Here is a 23,430-nt window from a genome sequence, read left to right on the forward strand (position 1 = left end):
TTGTACTTTTTTCTGGGACACAATAAGTTTTCCTTCAGTGAGACTGGAGAAGTACACCTTCTCAGGCTAGTTACCCCCTTGGCTTACGTAAGACTACCTGATGCCGGTGCTTTTTGAGGTTTCCCAGCCTGTGGGAGCGGACACTTTTCTTTTTCCTCTTTCTCTCTTCCTGGGCTCAGGTGCTTTTGATCACAGATAAGCCCTGACCTGTGCTCCTCTGACTGCGTGTGGGGACTCTGCCGATCTCTGAGTTCCTGGCAGTGCTTTGGTACTTTGTCCTGCATGCTGTGTCTGCTTTGCTTTCTCTGGAGTCTTAGTTCTGCTTCCTCAGGTCAGGGTCCACAAATCTCTGCCTGAATTTCTCTCCTCTTTTGAAAACTGTGTCAAGACAGTAGGCTGGACAGTCTAATTTGTTTTTGTCTCACAGGAATTGCTGTACTCCATTGCCTGGTGTTCAGTATTTTCCTTGTGTCAGGCTGGAGAGTTAATCCACTCTCTTCATCTATTTTGGAAGTGGAAGTCCCTCTTCAACTGCAGCTTCATTTCCTCTAATTTCCTGTAAGGAAATCACATGGGGAAATGGTAGCACATATGTACTCTCATTTTTTCCCCTCCCTAGAATACTTGACTTGAGAATCAGATGACATGGATTCTGGTCCTGATTCCACACTCTTATTATCTCTGTTTTATTTCTCTCTATATAGTAAAGTGTACAAGTCGTGTACTGCTCAATACATTTCCATAAAATGATCATCCAATATGCCCACACTCCCAGCATAACTAAATTTGCCACTTTGGTAGGGGAAACCCTCAGACAGAAGTTTGGGATGCTAAATTAGGAAGCTATTCATGTGTATGGATAACTGAGAAGAGTGAGAGCTGAGGGTATATGGATTGCAGAGTAATAATTGCAGCTATACTCTTATATCTGTCCTTGTCGTTAACTCCCTTCAAAACACTATAAATTAACTTTGCCTTTTTGTTATTTTATATAAATAGAATTATACAGTATACTCTCATGTGTAGCTTCTGCCCGTGAACATTGGATCTGTGAGATTCATCCATGTTCTTGTTCTGGTATACATTCATTTTCTTCATTCTTACTGTTGCAAAACATTCAATTTTGCCAATATAACATGTTATTTCTTTGCTCTCTGTTGGTGTACATTTGGATTGTTTCTCAGTTTCTCCTGTTTAGTACTAGTTATGTGAATAACCCAATTTTTGGTATACATATTCTGAATGTAGTACCTGCCTAGGAGTGGAATTGCTAAGTGAAAGGATGTGCTGAGTTCAACTGCAGATGATTCTACAAAACCATGTTTCAGAATTGTTGTTGTCCTGCTGTTAAGTTTCCTCAGCAGTGTCTAAGACTTACTGTCTCTTCACTGCTTCACAAATACTTGATTGTCACTTTTTGTCTCGTAGTATAAGGCATTTTATTATGGGCTTAGTGTGCATTTCCCTGATGATTGATGAAGTTTAAAACTTCATAGTACAATCAAAGCATCAAATGCCTAGTAATAAATCTAAAATAAGATGCACAAGTATCTATATGAAAATTATAAAATATAGTTGAGGTCAATGAAATGAAAGAAATGAAAGGATATATCATGTTTATTGGTTGCAAGATTCCGTTGTATATTGCCAATTAAAATTCAATTTAATATGTAAACATTAAATTGAGAACTATACAAGTGTAGAAGTTTTGTGCAGTCTCAACATGGTGACTGGTGAATAGATGTTGCTCAGACGTATTTGTTGTGCTGCTTGATAAAAATTTGTTTCATGAATGTCTTACTTGATTTTTATTCCTGTTGCTTAAAACAGCATCTAACACTAATTTTTAAGTATTCAGTGTATTCTTTTTTTAAAAATATATTTATTATTTTTGAGATAACATTTTTCTTTTTTACTTACCTTTTTAAAAATTAATATAAAGAGAACAGATTTCATGCATTCCATAGATACAGTTCCAAAAAGGCCACCACACTCCCTCCCTCACAAATCCCTCCTCTCTCCCCTCTCTTCCTTGTATCAGTTTTTGCAGAGACATAATTTTGATCTCTTCTATATTCACAGGCTTAATGTGAATGTCACAAACCATAATAGTATCACAAACCATAATAGTCAACAAGTAAAAAGGAGGACCACAGTTCTACAGGGTTAAACAAGGGTTAAAAACAACAGTCATGGCCGGCGCCGCGGCTCACTAGGCTAATCCTCTGCCTAGCGGCGCCGGCACACCGGGTTCTGTCCCGGTTGCCCCTCTTCCAGGCCAGCTCTCTGCTGTGGCCAGGGAGTGCAGTGGAGGATGGCCCAAGTGCTTGGGCCCTGCACCCCATGGGAGACCAGGAAAAGCACCTGGCTCCTGGCTCCTGCCATCGGATCAGCGCGGTGCGCCGGCCGCAGCGCGCCGGCTGCAGCGGCCATTGGAGGGTGAACCAGCAGCAAAAGGAAGACCTTTCTCTCTGTCTCTTTCTCTTACTGTCCACTCTGCCTGTCAAAAAAAAAAAAAAAAAAAAAACAAAAAACAGTCATATCACAAAATGTCTGCTTCATTCCTATACTTTCTTTGCATTCTGTATTAACTGCCACATTATTAGAGAAAACATGTGGTATTTGTCTTTTTGAGACTGGCTTATCTCACTAAACATAATGATTTCCAGTTACATTCATTTTGTTGCAAAAAACAGGATTTCACTCTTCTTTATGGCTGAATAGTATTCCATAGTGTATAAATACCACATTTTCCTTTTTTAGTTTTTTAAGATTTATGTATTTGAAAGGCAGAAAGAGAGAGAGAGAGAAATAAATTGATCTTTCATCCACTGATTGACTTCCCAAAATGGCTGCAGTGGCTGGGCTGATCCGAAGCCTGGAGCCAGGAGCTTCTTCCAGTTTCCCACATTGTTTCAGGGGCCTAAGGACTTGGACCATCCTCTGCTGCTTTCCCAGGCACATTAGCAGGGAGCTGGATCAGAAGAGATTCAGCTAGGACACGAACCAGTACTCATATGGGATGCCCACACTGCAGATGGAGGCTTAACCTTCTACACCATTGTACCAGCTCCCACTTTCTTTATCCATTCATCAGTTAATGTTCAAGTGGGTTGATTCCATATCTTAGATTTGTGAGTTGAGCAGGAGTGAACATGGGGGTAGAAAAAAACTCACTTGTATGCTGTTTTCATTTGTTAGGGTAAATTCTCAGGAGTGGGATGGCTGGGTATATAGTAGATTTATTTTCAAATTATTGTTTCCAATCCACAAACATGGAAGATTTTTCCATATTTTTGTGTTTTCTATTTCTTCTTTAATGTTTCATAAATTTCATTGTAGAGCTCTTTTACATCCTTGGGTAAATGTATTCCAAGGTATTTAAATTTTTGCAGCTATTGTGAATGGGATTGATCTCTCAAGTTCTTTCTCAGTTATTGCATTGTCTGTGTATCCAGAGGCTATTGATTTTTGTGTGTTGCTTCTGTATCTAGCCACTTTACCATAACAGAGTTTGGTAACTCATAACTCTTATGAGTTCCAGTAGTCTCTTAGTGGAGTTATTTGGTTTCCTTATGTGTAGAATCATGTCATCTGAAAATGGAGGTCATTTGACTTCCTCCTTTCTAATTTATATCCCTTTGATTTATTTTTCTTGCCTAATGGCTCTGGTTAAAACTTCCAAAAGTTTATTGAACAGCAGTGGTGAAAGTGGGCATCCTTGTCTGGTTCCCCATCTTCATGCAAGTGTTTCTAATTTTTCCTTATTCAATATGATACTGGCTTTGGGTTTTTCATATATTGCTTTTATTTTGTTGAGGAATGTTACTTCTGAACCCAATTTGCTTATGATTTTTATTATGAAAGGATGTTGTATTTTATCCAATACTTTCTCTGCATTTAATGAGATAATCATATGATTTTTATTCTTCAAATGTGATGTATCACATTTATTGATCTTCATATGTTGAACCATCACTGCATACCAGGGATAATTCCCATTTGATATGGGTGCATGATCTTTCTGATATGTTGTTGAACTTGATTAGCTAGTATTTTGCTGTGGATTTTCACAGCTGTGTTCATCAAGGACACTGGTTTATAGTTCTCTTTGTTGTATCTTTTTATGATTTTTAAATTAAGGTGATGCTGACATCATAGAAGGGATTTGGTAAGATTTCTTCCCATTTAATTATTTTGAATAGTTTGAAAGGAATTGGAATTAGGTTCTGAAAGTTTGTAAAAATTCAGCAGTGAAGCCATCCAGTCCTGGGCTTTTCTTTGTTGTGAGGGTTTATATTACTGATTCAGTCTCTATTTGGTTATTGGTCTGTTTAGGTTTCTGTGTCTTCATGACTCGATTTTGGCAGATTGTATGTTTCCAGAAATTACCCATTTCTTCTAGATTTTTGAACTTTTTGGTATATAGCTGTTTGTAGTGATTCCTGATTTTTTTTTTAAATTTCTGTGGTATCCACTGTAATATCTACTTTTTCATCTATGATTTTATTAATTTGGGTTTTACCTCTTTTGATTAGTTGGGCCATTGGTGTATCAGTTTTGCTTATCTTCTCAAATAACTAGCTCTTCATTTCGCTGATCTCTTGTATTGTTTTTATTAATTTTAATTTTGTCTATTCTCTAATTTTAATTATTTCTTTCTTCCTAGTAATTTTCAGTTTGCTTTATTCTTAGTTTTTTAGGCCATTGAGATGCATTGTTAGATCATTTATTTTACGCCTTTCCAATTACTTAATGTAGGAATTAATTGCTATAAAGTGTCCTCTTAATACTGCTTTTGCTGTATCCCATAAGTTTTGATATGCTATGTTGCAATTTACATTTGTTTTTAGGAATGTTTTGATTTCCCTTTTGAATTCTTCCATGACCCACTGTGAATTCAGGGAGAATGCTGTTCAGTCTCCATATGTTTACATATTTTCTAGATATTCTTAAGTTGTTAATTTCCAGCTTTATTCCTTTAGGTCAGATAAGATACTTCATATGATTTCAAGTTTTTTTTTTTAATTTGCTGAGACTTGTTTTATGGCCAAGCCTATGGTCTATTCTAGGTAAATTTCCATATATTGATGAAAACAATGTGTATTCTGTAGCTGTGGAATAAAATGTTCTGTAGATATCAGTTAGGTCCATTTGATTCACAGTCTAGATTGGCTCTGTTATTTCTGTGTTGATTTTCTTACTTTTTTTTTTTTTTTTGGCTTTTAACTTTTATTTAATGAATATAAATTTCCAAAGTACGATTTATGCATTACAATGGCTTCCCCTACATACCGTCCCTCCCACCCACAACCCTCCCCTTTCCCACTCCCTCTCCCCTTCCATTCACATCAAGATTCATTTTCGATTATCTTAATATACAGAAGATCAGCTTAGTATACATTAAGGAAGGATTTCAACAGTTTGCTCCCACACAGAAACATAAAGTGAAAAATAATAGATGATTTTTTTTAAATGATGATGAAATCAGATCAGACCTATTGTCATGTTTAATCCCAGTGAGAGTCAAGTTGGGAGCTGATAATTTCTTTTTTTTTCTTTTTTTTTTTTAACAGAGGATCAGTTTAGTATACATTAAGTAAAGATTTCAACAGTTTGCACCCCCATAGAAACACAAAGTGAAATATATTGTTTGAGTACTCGTTATAGCATTAAATCTCAATACACAGCACATTAAGGACAGAGATCCTACATGAGGAGTAAGTGCACAGTGACTCCTGTTGTTGACTTTACCAATTGACACTCCTGTCTATGGCATCAGTAGTCTCCCTATGCTCCAGTCATGAGTTTCCAAGGCTATGGAAGCCCTCTGACTTCTCCGATTCTTATCTTGTTTAGACAAGGTCATAGTCAAAGTGGAGGTTCTCTCCTCCCTTCAGAGAAAGGTACCTCCTTCTTTGAAGACCTGTTCTTTCCACTGGGATCTCACTCGCAGAGATCTTTTGCCAGCGTCTCTTGGCTTTCCATGCCTGAAATACTCTCATGGGCTTTTCAGCCAGATCCGAATGCCTTTAGGGCTGATTCTTAGGCCAGAGTGCTATTTAGGACATCTGCCATTCTATGAGTCTGCTGAGTATCTCACTTCCCATGTTGGATCACTCTCCCCTTTATTTATTCCATCGGTTAGTGTTAGCAGGTACTAGACTTGTTTATGTGCTCCCTTTGACTCTTAGTCCTTTCATTATGATCAATTGTGAACTGAAATTGATCACTTGGACTGGTGAGATGGCATTGGTACATGCCACCTTGATGGGATTGAATTGGAATCCCCTGGTATGTTTTTAACTCTACCATTTGGGGCAAGTCAGCTTGAGCATGTCCCAAATTATACATCTCTTCCCTCTCTTATTCCCACTCTTATGTTTAACAGGGATCACATTTCAGTTAATTTTTAACACTTAAGAATAACTGTGTATTAATTACAGAATTAAACCGGTCATATTAAGTATAACAGACAAAAAAACTACTAAGAGGGATAATGTATTGAGTTGTTCATTAACAGTCAGGGCTATGCTGATCAAGTCACCATTTCCCATAGTGTCCATTTCACTTCAGGAGGTTTCCTTTTTGGTGTTCAGTCAGTTGTCACCGATCAGGGAGAACATATGGTATTTGTCCCTTTGGGACTGGCTTATTTCAATCAGCATAATGTTTTCCAGGTTCCTCCATTTTGTTGCAAATGACTGGATTTCGTTGTTTCTTACTGTGGTATAGTATTCTAAAGAGTACATATCCCATAATTTCTTTATCCAGTCTACCGTTGATGGGCTTTTAGGTTGGTTCCAGGTCTTAGCTATTGTGAATTGAGCTGCAATAAACATTAGGGTGCACACCGCTTTTTTGTTTGCCAATTTAAATTCCTTTGGGTAAATTCCAAGGAGTGGGATGGCTGGGTTGAATGGTAGGGTTATCTTCAGGTTTCTGAGGAATCTCCAGACTGACTTCCATAGTGGCTTGACCAGTTTGCATTCCCACCAACAGTGGGTTAGTGTCCCTTTTTCCCCACATCCTCGCCAGCATCTATTGTTGGTAGATTTCTGAATGTGAGCCATTCTAACCGGGGTGAGGTGAAAGCTCATTGTGGTTTTGATTTGCATTTCCCTGATTGCTAGTGACCTTGAACATTTTTTCATGTGCCTGTTGGCCATTTGGATTTCCTCTTTTGAAAAATGTCTATTGAGGTCCTTGGCCCATCTCTTAATTGGGTTGTTTGTTTTGTTTTCGTGGAGTTTCTTGATCTCTTTGTAGATTCTGGTTATTAACCCTTTATCTGTTGCATAGTTTGCAAATATTTTTTCCCATTCTGTCGGTTGTCTCTTCACTCTCCTGACTGTTTCTTTTGCAGTACAGAAACTTCTCAATTTGATGCAATCCCAATAGTTAATTTTGGCTTTGACTGCCTGTGCCTCCCGGGTCTTTTCCAGAAACTCTTTGCCTGTGCCAATATCTTGAAGGGTTTCTCCAATGTTCTCTAATAACTTGATGGTGTCATGTCGTAGATTTAGGTCTTTAATCCATGTTGAGTGGATTTTTGTGTAAGGCGTAAGGTAGGGGTCTTGCTTCATGCTTCTGCACGTGGAAATCCAGTTTTCCCAGCACCATTTATTGAATAGACTGTCCTTAGTCCAGGGATTGGTTTTAGATCCTTGATCAAATATAAGTTGGCTGTAGATGTTTGGGTTGATTTCTGGTGTTTCAATTCTGTTCCATTGATCTATCCATCTGTTTCTGTACCAGTACCATGCTGTTTTGATTACCACTGCCCTGTAGTATGTCCTGAAATCTGGTATTGTGATGCCTCCGGCTTTGTTTTTGTTGTACAAGATTGCTTTAGCTATTTGAGGTCTCTTGTGCCTCCATATAAATTTCAGCACCAATTTTTCCAGATCTGAGAAGAAGGTCTTCGGTATCTTGATTGGTATTGCATTGAATTTATAAATTGCTTTTGGGAGAGAAACCCGTGTCCGTACCAGTCACCTTTTTTTTTTTTTTTCCTCTCTCTCCCTTCCAGTTAGCCTGGTGAAGTCCCCCCCCCCGGGGGGGGTCGTTCCCTCTAGTCTCCTCTCTCTGCTTGCCTGCTGGTGTCTCGGGCTATTGAGGTTCGGCTCACCTCGCGTTCCAGCGCTGGTGTGTTGAGTCTGCCGCTGGTGTCCCGAACTGTGGGCTCCCACGCTCTCCACACAGGTCCGCTCCCCTTCCAGCGTCGATGTGTGGACTCGGAGCCCTGGACGTCCCAAGTCTCCCCGCTGTTGTCTGTGTGGCACGCACTCCCCTTCGAGCACTGGCGCGCGCAGAGCCTGTGGCTTGCGCAGCTCGGTCCCGCGGCTCTCTGTGTTGATTTTCTATATAGTTGATCTGTCTATTGGTGAAAGTGGTTTATTGGGGGCTGGTGCTGTGGCACAGTGGGTTAAAGCCCTGGCCTGAAGTGCCAGCATCCTATATGGGCGCCAGTTCTGATCCTGGCTGCTCCACTTCCGATCCAGCTCTCTGCTATGGCCTGGGAAGGCAGTAGAGGATGGTCCAAGTCCTTGGGCCCCTGCACCCATGTGGAAGGTCCGGAGGAAGCTTCTGGCTCCTGGATTCGGATCAGCGCAGCTCCGGCTGTTGCGGCCATCTGGGGACTGAATCAGCAGATGGAAACCTCTCTCTCTGTAACTCTGTCTTTCAAATAAATAAAATAAATCTTAAAAAAAAGAATATATTAAAAAAAAGGCTTTTTTGAAGTTTTCCATTATTGCATTGGAGTCTGTATCTCACTTTAAATCCTAACATTTGTTTTAAATAGCCAGGTGCCCTGACATTGGGTTCATATACATTTCCTATAGTCACATCTTCCTGTTGAATTGATACCTTAATCATTACATCATTACATAATGATCTTCTTTGTCTCTCTTAACAGTTTTTGTGTTGAAGTCTATTTTGTTTGATATTAGGATGGGCTACACCTGCTCGTTTTTGCTTTCCAGTCACATGGAGTATCTTTTTCTAGCCTTTCTTTTTTTAAATTTTTTTTTATTTTTTTAACTTTTATTTAATGAATATAAATTTCCAAAGTATGACTTATGGATTACAATGGCTTCCCCCCCATACCATCCCTCCCACCCACTACCCTCCCCTTTCCCACTCCCTCTCCCCTTCCATTCACATCAAGATTCATTTTCGATTATCTTAATATACAGAAGATCAGCTTAGTATACATTAAGTAAGGATTTCAACAGTTTGCTCCCACAGAGAAACAGAAAGTGAAAAATAATAGATGATTTTTTTTAAATGATGATGAAATCAGATCAGACCTATCGTCATGTTTAATCCCAGTGAGAGTCAAGTTGGGAATTGATAATTTCTTTTTTTTTTTTTTTTTTTTTTTTTTACAGAGGATTAGTTTAGTATGCATTAAGTAAAGATTTCAACAGTTTGCACCCCCATAGAAACACAAAGTGAAATATATTGTTTGAGTACTCGTTATAGCATTAAATCTCAATGCACAGCACATTAAGGACACAGATCCCATATGAGGAGTAAGTGCACAGTGACTCCTGTTGTTGACTTTACCAATTGACACTCCTGTTTATGGCATCAGTAATCTCCCTATGCTCCAGTCATGAGTTTCCAAGGCTATGGAAGCCCTCTGAGTTCTCCGACTCTTATCTTGTTTAGACAAGGTCATTGTCAAAGTGGAGGTTCTCTCCTCCCTTCAGAGAAAGGTACCTCCTTCTTTGATGACCTGTTCTTTTTCTAGGCTTTCACTTTAATTCTGTGTATCTCTTTGTTAGTGAGGTGTGTTTCTTGTAGGCAGCAAATAGATGGGTGTTGTTTTTTAATCCATTCAACCAGTCTGTATCTTTTAATTGGAGAATTTAGGCCATTTATATTGAAGGTCAGTAGTGATAAGTAATGACCATACTCCTGTTGTTTGCTTTGGACTTCCTTTGTGCTTTTACTAGGAGATTTTCTGTCTTCACATTCTTTCATGTTAATGATTATTGTTCTCTGTTTTTGTGTGAAGCACATTCTTCAGAATCATTTGTAAGGCTGGAGAACTAGTGACAATTTCTTGGAATTTTTTTGTTTGTTTTGTAAGTTCTTTTTTTTCACCTTCATTTATAGATGGGAACCTTGCTATGTATATTATTCTGGCTTGATGGGTTTCTATTCTTTTAGGATTTGGACTATGTCTCCCCATTCTCTCCTAGCTGTAGGGTTTCTCTGATGAGACATCAGCTGTTACTCTAGTTGGGGATCCTCTCAGGTTATCTGGCATTTTTGTTGTGTGTATTTTAGAACATTTATATTTTATTGTTGAAATTTTGATTATAATATATTCCTGGTGAAGAACTTTTCTGGTCATGTCTATTAGGAGTTCAGTGTGTTTCCTGTACTTGGATGTCATTATCTTTCTCCAAGTTAGGGAAGTTTTTTACTATTATTTCACTGAGTAGGCCTTGTAATCCATTCCCTCCTTCCATAATTTCATGAACTCCTTTGACGCGTATGTTTGGCTATTTGATATTATCCCGTAATTCTTGAACACTGTTTTCAGTTTTTCTAATTTTTTTTTTTGTCCTGCTGAGGTAAGATTTTGGAAACCTTGTTTGACTTCTGCAAGCATTATTGGATTCTCTGTCCTATAACTTCTCTAGCATTTCAAATCTACTTTTCTAATTACTATATGCATCTTTCCCTCTCTTGCAACAGTAAAATGTAGTTATTAACATATGTGCTTTAAGTTCCTTCTAGATCATAAGTTTTCCAGTGCTAGTGGTGTAGCCTTTGTACACTTCAAATGGGAACTTTCATTCAATGGCTCTCTCTCAATGCTTATTATTTGAATAATTTAGCTTTTTTTTTTTTTTTTTTTTACTATTTATAGCCTAAGGTTTCTTTCTAGATATAAATGGGTGGTTAATATTTCAGAGATCATGCTGACTCTACTCTAGAACCTGATTTTCATTAGGAAAGCAAGACTTACAATGTTGCTAGTTTATCTACCACATTTCCACGGAGTTCCTTAAGTTAACCATGTGTTTACTTAAGAAAATAGTTTAGAATATGGCTCCTATTTCCAAATTAGTTAACTGGAAATATATCTTCAATATTTATGTGTGTTACCATGACCTGGTCTTCAATACTTGTAAGATATTCTTTGTTTTTTAAGTAGCTTGTAGCTCCTGTTTTTTTTTTTTTTTTTTTTTTAAGTTTATTTATTTATTTAAAAGGTAGAGAAATAGAGAGCTCCCATTCTTTGGTTCATTCCCGAAATTCCTGCAATAGGTGGAAGTAGGCTAGAATGAAACTAGGAGTGGGAAGCTCAAATGGAATCTCCCATGTGGTGGCAGGGATACAACTACTTGACCCATCACTGATGCCTCCTAGCTTCTGCTTTAGCAAGAAGCTGGATTCGGGAGTAGAGCTGGGACTCAAAGCCAGGCAGATCAATCTGGTATGCAGGCATTTCTTTTTTTTTTTTTTTAACTTTTGTTTAATGAATATAAATTTATGGATTACAATGGCTACCCCCACCCATAACTTCCCTCCCACCTGCAACCCTCCCCTTTCTTGCTCCTTCTCCCCTTCCATTCACATCGAGATTCATTTTCATTTCTCTTATATACGGAAGATCAGTTTAGCATATATTAAGTAAAGATTTCAACAGTTTGCACCCCCATAGAAACACAAAGTGAAAAATACTGTTTGAGTACTAGTTATAGCATTAAATCACCATGTACAGCACACTAAGGGCTGAGATCGTACAGGAGGAGTAAGTGCACAATGACTGCTGTTGTTAACTTAACAATTTGACACTCTTATTTATGGCATCAGTAATCTCCCTAGGCTCCAGTCATGGGTTGCCAAGGCTATGGAAGCCTTTTGAGTTCGCCGACTCTGATCATATTTAGACAAGGCCATGGTCAAAGTAGAAGTTCTCTCCTCCCTTCAGAGAAAGGTACCTCCTTCTTTGATGGCCCCGTTCTTTCCACTGGGATTTCACTCATGGAGATCTTTCATTTAGGTGGCTTTTTTTTTTTTTGGCCGGAGTGTCTTGGCTTTCCATGCCTGAAATACTGTCATGGGCTTTTCAGCTGGATCCTAATGTCCTCAGGGCTGATTCTGAGGCCAGAGTGCTGTTTAGGACATCTGCCATTCTAGGAGTCTGCTGTGTATCCTGCTTCCCATGTTGGATCATTCTCTCCCTTTTTTGTTCTGTTGGTTAGTATTTGCAGACACTAGTCTTGTTTCTGTGATCCCTTTGATTCTTAGTCCTTTCATTATGATCAATTGTGAACTGAAATTGATCACTTGGACTAGTGAGACGGCGTTGGTACATGCCTCCTTGATGGGATTGAATTGGAATCCCCTGGTATGTCTCTAACTCTACCGTTTGGGGCAAGTCAGGTTGAGCATGTCCCAAATTGTACATCTCTTCCCTCTCTTATTTCCACTCTTATATTGAATAGGGATCACTTTTCAGTTAAGTTTCAACACTTAAGAATAACTGTGTATTAATTACAGAATTAAAACAACAGTATTAAGTAGAACAGACCAAAAAAAAAAAAATACTAAGAGGGATAACGTATTAAGTTGTTCATCAACAGTCAGGGTAAGGGCTGATCAAGTCACTGTTTCTCATAGTGTCCATTTCACTTTTTTTTTTTTTTTTTGACAGGCAGAGTGGACAGTGAGAGAGAGACAGAGAGAAAGGTTTTCCTTTGCCATTGGTTCGCCCTCCAATGGCCGCTGCAGCCAGCGCGCTGCGGCCGGCGCACCGCGCTGATCCGATGGCAGGAGCCAGGTACTTATCCTGGTCTCCCATGGGGTGCAGGGCCCAAGCATTTAGGCCATCCTCCACTGCACTCCCTGGCCACAGCAGAGAGCTGGCCTGGAAGAGGGGTAACCGGGATAGAATCCGGCGCCCCGACTGGGACTAGAACCCGGTGTGCCGGCGCCGTAAGGTGGAGGATTAGCCTAGTGAGCCGTGGCGCCGGCCGTGTCCATTTCACTTTAACAGGTTTCCTTTTTGGTGCTCGGTTAGTTGTCACCAATCATGGAGAACATATGATATTTGTCCCTTTGGGACTGGCTTAGTTCACTCAGCATAATGTTTTCCAGGTTCCTCCATTTTGTTGCAAATGACCGGGTTTCATTGTTTTTGACTGCTGTATAGTATTCTATAGAGTACATTTCCCATAATTTCTTTATCCAGTCTACCGTTGATGGGCTTTTAGGTTGGTTCCAGGTCTTAGCTATTGTGAATTGAGCTGCAGTAAACATTAAGGTGCAGACCGTTTTTTTGTTTACCAATTTAATTTCCTTTGGGTAAATTCCAAGGAGTGGGATGGCTGGGTTGAATGGTAGGGTTATCTTCAGGTTTCTGAGGAATCTCCAGACTGACTTCCATAGTGGCTTAACCAGTTTGCATTCCCACCAACAGTGGGTTAGTGTCCCTTTTTCCCCACATCCTCGCCAGCATCTATTGTTGGTAGATTTCTGAATGTGATCCATTCTAGCCGGGGTGAGATGAACCCTCATTGTGGTTTTGATTTGCATTTCCCTGACTGCTAGTGATCTTGAACATTTTTTCATGTTTCTGTTGGCCCTTTGGATTTCCTCCTTTGTAAAATGTCTATTGAGGTCCTTGGCCCATCTCTTAATTGGGTTGTTTGTTTTGTTTTTGTGGAGTTTCTTGATCTCTTTGTAGACTCTGGTTATTAATCCTTTATCTGTAGCATAGTTGGCAAATATTTTTTCCCATTCTGTCGGTTGCCTCTTCACTTTGCTGACTGTTTCTTTTGCAGTACAGAAACTTCTCAATTTGATGCAATCCCACATGTTAATTTTGGCTTTGACTGCCTGCACCTCCAGGGTCTTTTCCAGGAAGTCTTTGCTGGTCCCAATATCTTGCAGGGTTTCTCCAATGTTCTCTAATAATTTGATGGTGTCGGGTTGTAGATTTAGGTCTTTAATCCATGTTGAGTGGATTTTTGTGTAAGTGTAAGGTAGGGGTCTTGCTTCATGCTTCTGCACATGGAAATCCAGTTTTCCCAGCACCATTTATTGAATAGACTGTCCTTGCTCCAGGAAATGGTTTTGGATTCTTTATCAAATATAAGTTGGCTGTAGATGTTTGGGTTGATTTCTGGTGTTTCTATTCTGTTCCATTGATCTATCCATCTGTTTCTGTACCAGTACCATGCTGTTTTGATTACCACTGCCCTGTAGTATGTCCTGAAATCTGGTATTGTGATGCCTCCGGCTTTGTTTTTGTTGTACAGAATTGCTTTAGCTATTCGAGGTCTCCTGTGTCTCCATAAGAATTTCAGCATCATTTTTTCTAGATCTGAGAAGAATGTCTTTGGTATCTTGATTGGTATCGCATTGAATCTATAAATTGCTTTTGGGAGAATGGACATTTTGATTATGTTGATTCTTCCAATCCATGAGCATGGAAGATTTTTCCATTTTTTGGTATCCTCTTCTATTTCTTTCTTTAAGGTTTTGTAATTCTCATCGTAGAGATCTTTAACATCCTTGGTTAAGTTTATTCCAAGGCATTTGATTGTTTTTGTAGCTATTGTGAATGGGATTGATCTTAGCAGTTCTTTCTCAGCCGTGGCATTGCCTGTGTATACAAAGGCTGTTGATTTTTGTGTATTGATTTTATATCCTGGTATGCAGGCATTTGAAGTGGCAGCTTAAACCCTAGGCCCCTCTGAAGCCTATGGAATATTCTAATGCATACTTTAAATAGGGAGAGATCTCATTGAGTCTCTTGAAGCTTTATCATTTTGGGAAAAGTACTTTTTCCTCCTGGAAATCTACCACCCATCTAAAGCTGTAACTAATAGTATGTCTATGTTCAGGGATTTCACTGTTAATTTGCAGACTTTTGTTTAATTTCTTTAGATTTTACTCTTGATTTTTATTTACTTGGTATATTCTGAAAAAGGGGAGTTGCAAATAATGTGTTATAATTTATTTTAATTAGAACCTTTACTTATGGGTAGCGATGTGTGAGGAACATTAATACCATCTGTGCCAGTGTTGATGGCTTCCAGCTGAGCTGTGAGATCTTGAATTCAGTTAGACAATGCATAGGTTGATTTTATCAAGCTGGCACAAGGTGAACTCTCAGTTCACCAAACATGCTGCTACTTCTGTGCCTACAAGCCAAAGCTCAAGTTCACCAAGAGTTCACATGCCAAATTAAAATGAATGGAATCATTTCATTGGATTATCCTGGAATAAACTGTTTTGTGTGTTTGTATGCTGAAAAAAAAATCCTCTTATTCCTTACTACAAATGCAACAAGAGTAGTTGTCCATTTTGTAAATATAAAATGCCATAGGGAAATTACATGTTTATTAGAAGTTTTAGTACAAAATACCTTAAAGAATATTTAAACTTATTTGTTTTTTTTTATTAACTTTATTTATTTGAAAAGCAGAGAGACAGAAGAGATCCCCCAATCTGTGAGTTTACTCCCCCACATGCCTGCAACTGCTGATTTGGGCAAGCTGAAACCAGAAGCCCAGAACTCCATCTGGTTCTGCCTCCTAGGTGGTAGGGACCCAACCACTTAAGCCATCACCTGCTGCCTCCAAGGTTGTGCATTAGTGGAAAGCCAGAATGGAGAGTAGAGCAGGGACTTAAACCCAGACTCTGTAATACGAAGTGGTGCTTTAACCACTGCATCAAACACCTTCCCCAAGAGAAAATTTATAAATAGAAATAACCCCAATTCCATACTTTTCCCTTGTAATAATATACGGATACAGAGTATCTGTTCTATTTTAAATTCATAACACTTCTAGATACTGATGATATTTGAGGGCATTTTACAATAAATGATGCATAGAAAACAGACATCCTGGGAGCTAATGTTGGGGGGCAGCTGATTAAAACACTGCGTGCAGTGCTGGTAGCCAGTTTCAGAGTGCTAGTTCAGGTCCTGGCTCCTCTACTTCTGATGCAACTTGCTGCTGTAGCTGGGAAGGCAGTGGAAGACGGCCCAAGTGCTTGGGAATCTGCCTTCCGTGTGGGAGACCTGAATGGATTTCCTCGTGCCGTGCTTCAGCCCGAGCAGACCTGGCCATGTGGCCACTGTGGGAGTGAACATGGAGATGTCTCTCCTGCCGTCCCCTCCTGCACTCCTGTTGCTCTGCCCTTCAAATAAAGAAAATAATTCTTTTTTTAAAAAAGATTTATTTATTTATTTGAAAGGCAGAGTTACAGGAGAGAGAAAGAGAGAGATATCTTCTACATGCTGCATCATTCCACCGATGGCCCCAATAGCTGGGGCTGGGCCAGGCCAAAGTTAGGAGCTAGGAGCTTCTTTTTTTTTTCTTTTCTTTTTTAATTTTAATTTTTTTTTTTTTGACAGGCAGAATTAGACGGTGAGAGAGAGAGACAGACAGAGAGAAAGGTCTTCCTTTTTCCGTTGGTTCACCCCCCAAGTGGCTGCTACAGCTGATGCTGGCTGCAGCCGGCACGGTGCACTGATCCAAAGCCAGGAACCAGGTGCTTCCTCCTGGTCTCCCATGGGGTACAGGGCCCAGGTACCTGCGCCATCCTCCACCTCACTCCTGGGCCACAGCAGAGAGCTGGACTGGAAGAGGGGCAACTGGGACAGAATCCGGCGCCCCAACCAGGACTAGAACCCAGGGTGCCAGTGCTGCAGGCAGAGGATTAGCTGCACCAGCCAGCTAGGAGCTTCTTTCAGGTCTCCAACGTGGTTGAAGGGGCCCAGGGTCTTCGACCATCTTCCCCGGCTTTTCCAGGCATATTAGCAGGGAGCTGGATGGGAAGTGGAGTAGCTAGAACTAGTGCCCATTTCAGATGCTGGCATTGCAGGCGGAAGCTTAAACTTCTGTGCCACAGTACTGACCCAATAACATAAAATTTTCAAAGGAAAAGGAGAAAAACATCATGTAGTTGGCATTTGGCAAACATAAGACAAAACAAAGAAGAATCCTCCCTTTTTGAGACGAGTCATTATGTGAAACTTTAGCACTAGAAGACAAACAGAAATCATGATTACAAAGTAGAGCTTATTATATATATTTTGTGTCTAAACAAAATTAGTGTGTGGTATTTAAAAGCCAATAATGTTTTAATAATCTCAGATACATTTACCTTTGTTGAATAGTATAGTAAAAAAGTGGGGAAAGTTTTTTCTTTTCTGTTAATCAACATTTTAATATTTGGCATCACTTCAAATAAATTGGTCTTTCTCATGGCTTCTCTGAATGGGCCCACACCTTGAGCCCAGTCCTTCCCATCACATCCCAATCTTCTCATTGGTCCATGTGCAATGTGCAGCTAGCTGGTGGGTCCTTCCGTCTCTCTGCATCCGCCCTCTGAAAGAGGGGGATGTTTTTATAGATTCTGCTTTAGGTTAATCTTCATGATGTAAAAAAGGGGAATCTGATATTTAGAAGAATAAAAACATTCTAAGTCCATTTTGGTAATTGAGTTTATTTTTATATTTGAAATTGTCTTGCTTCAGTGTTTGTGCTATTTCAAATTTCATCTCATTGATTCCTGACAGTGTTGAGGTAGGCTTTAAGTATCAGTGAAAGGGAAATTTGGGAATGTTACGTGACTTACTCACAGTCATACTACCAATGTGTGACCGTGGATGAATTTGTTAACAAAATCTCATCCCCTGGTACAGGAAAATGTGGGCAAATTAATTCCCCAGCTCTGTAGCCATGAAAATCAATATCAAATAGCTTTTCATCCCTTGGGTGGCATAGGCCTCTCTGCTGTGTGAAACTGATTTTATGGGTAAATTGTGGCTGACGTGGACAAACCATAATTGAACAAGAAATATCTTGTAAGGTTTTAGTTTTGGGAATGTTGCTCGCGTGTTCTTTGAGAGGATTTTGAGAACTCTGCCTATGGAACTGTTGGAAGATATTGTCTCTTTGGGGCCACGAAATTCCTTCCCAAGGCAGACATGGCCGTAGGTCTGACTGCTCTGTGACTCTGTCTCTCTGCCTCTGGGCTGTCAACTGAGAGGAGCACTCCTGGTGGCCTGTTAAGTTGCTTTGTGTACTGCTGCTAGTGCTTTCACTGAAGCCACAACTACTGCTGCCCTGCTGGTAGCCTTGGTTCCTGTCCTCCAGACTGATGCCAGGTGTGGCCTGTGCTTGCCTGATGGGTCCAAAGGATCAGTGTCAGTTGAGAAGGCCCCTTGCTGGGTTTGCAGAATGGTGCAGGTGGAATTTGAAACCGACCTCTAACTCCCATGCTTTCTCTGTGTTTTTCATAGTTCTTTCATCTTCTGTGCTTTGTTTTGTGTTACAAATCCACAGCTTGTTGACCTTTCCATTCCCATTGGATGCTGTTCCATCTTTACGTCTGAGCAGCCTAGGACAGAACTATTTTGGTAGTATCTCTATTATTGATGCACAGCTGCTCAACTTGTTGCCTGTATTGTTAGTCCAAGCCCCCCCCCCCCCCAGGTAATTCAAATGCAATATATGGTATAGAGAATGATGGTACCAGTTGTATTCATGAGTTGCTTTCCTCTGCTCCCCCTCTTTTTTCTTTCTAGGCAGCCTCCTGTCAGTGAGTCCCATTGGAGAACCTTGCTGCAAGACATGCTAACCATGCAGCAGAACGTGTACACGTGTCTGGATTCCGATGCTTGCTATGAGGTAACCGCAGGTGTCAACTGGTGCCTTTTAATTTATGAATTTTGGTTGTTAGGGTTTTTTGGGCACCAGGGAGGTGGCCAGAAGCTGCATTATAAATAATACTCTTTAATAATATCTGATATTGACTAGTGCTTTATATTTTAAGTACTTTCATACTTGCCTTTTTTCTTTCCTATGTTTTTTTTATTGTAAACCATCTGTTTGGTGGGTTGATCCTAGAAAGCCTGATCACACTTGACTATACTCATTTGCGTTACTTTTGGTGGTCACTAAAACTTACTTAATGTACCAGACAAAAAGACTTTTAAATCTGTCCTGTGTTCATTTCTACGACAGATTTTCCTCTCCACAGCCCTTTCTGGCCTGTGTGATTTAAAGTATTCTAACGACAAATCTTTTCATGACATTCTTCTTATAATTTGTTGCTTATTCCATGAAAATGATCAGAAAGTCCCAACACTTCTTAGCCAGGCTTTCCAGCCCATATCCGATTCCTGCCTCCCTGTCTGCTCCTGCCCTGTTGGCCTCCACCGTGTCCTCTGTGCTCTGGTGCGTTCCATCACATCTGTTGTGAATCTGCCACCCAGAATGCTCTTCCGTGTTCCTGTGACTTTGATACTTTATTCCCCTTGCCTGACATGTGCGTCCCTTTCCTTTATTTTGAAATTCCTGGTAAATTTTCAGGACCCTACTCTCTAATTATGCCCTGCTGGATACCTTCCTTACACCTTTCATGCAGCTTGCCTCAACTATAGCCTTCCTTCAGGAAGCAGTTTTTGGTTGGTGTCTTTGTTTCTTCCATTTGATAATGAACTCTGAGGTAGGAATTAACATTTCTTGTTACTCTTCATGTTCTCAAGTGCATATTATAATGTCTGGAATATAAACAATACTTAAGACTTGCTTGTTAATTGACTAGGAGAATTATCATTTTGAAGATATATATTTTAACAATAAATTACTCATGTTTTATATGGATAAGGGATCCAGCCAACTCATTTTTAATGAAATGCAGTATAAAAGAGATGTCTCATTTTAATTTTCTGGTTAAATAAGCTGGACACAAAATCATATAGAGTATTTCTTGTGTCACTTTGTTCTGCTTCTATAAAGCGTGACTTGTTGATAAATGAGAGTTGTAAAAATAGGTTAAATTGTTTAGTTTATAATTGAAGGCAATTTTAACAGAAGAGCATTAGTATCGACCATTGAGAAATGAATGGATTTGAATTTAAATTTCAGATTTTTAAATGCTTGAATGACCGCATTGTTCATATTGGTGGTTGCGGTCTTAGACCATATAAACTGCCAGTTACTTCTTCCCCTTTTGCATCTAAAGCAAAACTTGAGATCAATTTCACAAGAAAATAATCTTGTATGCACTTGAGGTCTAAAACCTAAGAGTCATTTGAAAATGACTGTAAAATGAAGCAGGATTTATACCTTATAGTAGCATTATTGTGGTACTTGCTTTTTTCTGACTGATTTTGCTAAAGATTTTTTAAAAATGGAAATAAATGTTATTCTTCAGCTAGCTTTTGTGTAGAACAGTGCATCATAACAACTGGATATATTACATTTAAAAACATATTGTGGTATTTTCTGTTAGGCAGTGATTTTTTAGTGACTACTGTCCATGCTTATTGCTTTGTTGAGAAATTACTTGAAAGCACGACAGTCTTGAAAAGATTATACAAGTTTGTAGTATAAATCTGATAAACTTAAACTTCTAAATGATTTTTTTTTTTTTGACAGGCAGAGTGGACAGTGAGAGAGAGAGATAGAGAGAAAGGTCTTCCTTTTGCCGTTGGTTTACCCTCCAATGGCCGCCGTGGCCGGCGCACCGTGCTGATCCGAAGGCAGGAGCCAGGTGCTTCTCCTGGTCTCCCATGGGGTGCAGGGCCCAAGCACTTGGGCCATCCTCCACTGCACTCCTGGGCCACAGCAGAGAGCTGGCCTGGAAGGGGGGCAACCGGGAAAGAATCCAGCGCCCCGACTGGGACTAGAACCCAGTGTGCCAGCGCCGCTAGGTGGAGGATTAGCCTATGGAGCCGCAGCACCGGCCTAAAATGATGTTTTATATCTTTTAAACTATGCTATATTGTCTTACTGACATTTAGCTATTAGGTTTTGCTGTCCCTGGAAAATAATTTGGAAGCTTGGTAGCATAGCTTTTACAATGTCAGATAGACACTTAGATACAGCCTGTAAAATGGAAATCTATATTGTTCATTTTAGCAAAACATTTTTAAGTGTTAGGGTGAGTAAATTGTATTTTTCAATAGCTTCTATGCTTACTTGAATAAACCAGAAAATTTGGAGGAAGTGTTATGTGTAAGTCACTTGGGTTAGACATAGAGTAAGCCATTTTCATCTGTCAGATATAAGGGATGGGGCTGCTCATTGATGATTTGCTTTCTGTCACACTGTCTGTTGTGTAGCAGATTCCTCTTAGTGCTTTTATCCCTGTCAGAAATCTCCATGAAGGCCTTTCTAAAAATGTTTCCTGTAGGAAGCATAGATATAAAGAATCGAAAGAAAGAGATTCTATAAAATTGGATGATCTTCCTAATTATAATGAAACTCTTGTTTCTCCATGGAGTCTTTTTATTTATTTATTTATTTTCATTTGTTCTCTCTCTCTGCTGTTCCCATCTAACTGTGGAGTGCTTGGAAAGGACATTCCTGAGAAATTTCTTTTACTAATTATGGATAGCATTTCTAGTAAAGGTTTAAAAGGACTGTTTTGTTTAGTACTTTTTGTAGAGTAAATATATAAATAATCCCCATTATAGAAATAATTTTATATTCATTGATGCTGTTACTTACCTGGTATAATACAAAGATATTTGCATGAATACCTTCTATGAGTGTCTCTTGTTTTATTTAAATAATTTTTGATATGCAGGTTGGGAAAAATTTCACCATTATACGATATGTTTTAATTTTTGTGACTAGGTATATGTATAACATTTGTAGCTTTAAGTTCAGATTGTTTAAGCAGTTATGAATTGTATGTATTGTATTCAAAGAGTTTCTTCTAAATATTTGAAATAATTACAGATATTTTCAGCAGAGTGGGTCCTATTGAGGGTAGAACAGTGTGCCTAATAGGTCCTGTTTTAGTGAATATGAATTTTGGATAATCAGTGATACTAAAATTTTCATTGCAACACATTAAAATACTGTGCCTTTCTTTTGGGTTCTGTGAAATTACTCTTTCTTCCTGAAAGATGATTTGTATAATTGAGGTGAAATTCTCAAAACTTAACATTAACCATTTTCAAGTGTACTGTTCATTGTCATTTAGTTTATTCACAGTGTTTTGTGACCACCACTTCTAGGATAGGTGTGTTTTCAGTTCATTTTGTTTGTATTTCAGACTTGCATGTTGTTGAGGACTGAGTGACTCTTCTTTTCACTAACTCCAGTGTGTTTTTTGCAGATTTTTACTGAAAGCCTTCTGTGCTCCAGCCGTCTGGAGAATATCCACCTGGCTGGGCAGATGATGCACTGCATGGCTGCTTCTGTCAGCCCTGCGGTTGGTGTGGCCCCCAAAGGGAAACCCCAGTACAGGGTCAGTTACCAAAAAAGCATTGACTTGGTTTTGGCTGCCAGCAGGGAGTACTTCAATTCTTCGACCAACCTCACCGACAGCTGCATGGATTTGGCCAGGTAGGCTAATGCTGTCACCTTCCGAAAGAGGAGAGAGAGGGTCCAGTGTTAGTTTATTCTCTACAAAATGTATCGTCATGAGTACAGATTGACTATGCTCTGTGAGCACTGTGATTTATTGTCTGAATACAGAAATACATGAAAACTGTTTATGTTGTAAATACCTATCAATTTTCTCTTGTCTCTTTTTCTCTAACATGTTTTCCCATAGTCATTTTTGTGGATATCTGTAAGACTGTGGTATTTTTCTTCCGTTCAAAGAGATTCATGTGATTTCACATAAATTCAAGTTCTGGAAATTTTCAGCACGTATGGGTTGGTATCTTGTGTGCTTTGCATGGCTCCTGCTGTGTTTGGAGTCAGGGGCCTGAGGAATGACAGAACTCACAAGTCCTTCCCAGGTTTAAATTTCTGGAATATCAATTCAGTTTCTCTGTTGGCTTTTATTGCTATTTTAATCTACTCCTCTCATTTAACACTACAAAGATGTGTTCATCATCTCAGGTCTCATAAATTAGGTATGCAAAATTTTATTGATTTTTTTTTAGAAGACTTTATTCGTTAGTTTTTATAAATTTAAATTTTATAAAAAGAGTCCAATGAATTATTAGCCAGGAAGTAAGATCTGTATTATTCTGTACTAAGGAATTTGAAAAGCTTCAGAAAGACAACCTTACTTCAGTGTTTTAGAAGCTGAAATGTGAGTAGGTGCATTTTCCCTCTCTCCCTTGCCCTCTGGCCAGTGTCCTGATGTGGCTCTCCCTTGCTGTTGTCCATTCTCTTTTGTAGCCTCTCCTATTCCTGTGTGCCTTTCTCTTTTAATGCATCTTTGGAAGTGTGAGTCTGTTTTGCATTTCTCTGTCTGAGGTCTCCTTCCAGCCCCTGTTCTCAGAGCTGAGCTGATTGCCGTTCATTTCTGGACACACACTTTCTAACTGATTTTCCTTCTCAAGGCAGTTTACAATTTTTCTGAGGATCTGAGTTTCTCATGGAATTGCTGAATTTTTGATTCTGGTTTTATATGCTTTTACTTAAAATTAAAAAAAATCGTTTATTTAGTTGAGGGGGAGAGAGT

At 39.3% G+C, this 23,430-nt stretch overlaps 1 protein-coding gene across 2 annotated transcripts in view; it reads left to right on the plus strand.

Annotated features, from left to right (window-relative positions):
- NBAS (NBAS subunit of NRZ tethering complex) overlaps window positions 1-23,430 on the plus strand; it is a 459,817-nt gene that overhangs the window by 195,586 nt on the left and 240,801 nt on the right. For both annotated transcript variants that reach the window (XM_070069748.2, XM_089327834.1), the window contains 2 exons: window positions 18,578-18,680; window positions 22,126-22,355. In XM_070069748.2, the coding sequence (XP_069925849.2) occupies window positions 18,578-18,680; window positions 22,126-22,355 (333 nt within the window). The remainder of the gene's footprint in view (window positions 1-18,577; window positions 18,681-22,125; window positions 22,356-23,430) is intronic.

The sequence above is a fragment of the Oryctolagus cuniculus genome, chromosome 2, assembly GCF_051225735.1.
Source record: "Oryctolagus cuniculus isolate XC-2025 breed Fujian yellow rabbit chromosome 2, ASM5122573v1, whole genome shotgun sequence".
In the NCBI taxonomy this organism is placed as follows: domain Eukaryota; kingdom Metazoa; phylum Chordata; class Mammalia; order Lagomorpha; family Leporidae; genus Oryctolagus; species Oryctolagus cuniculus.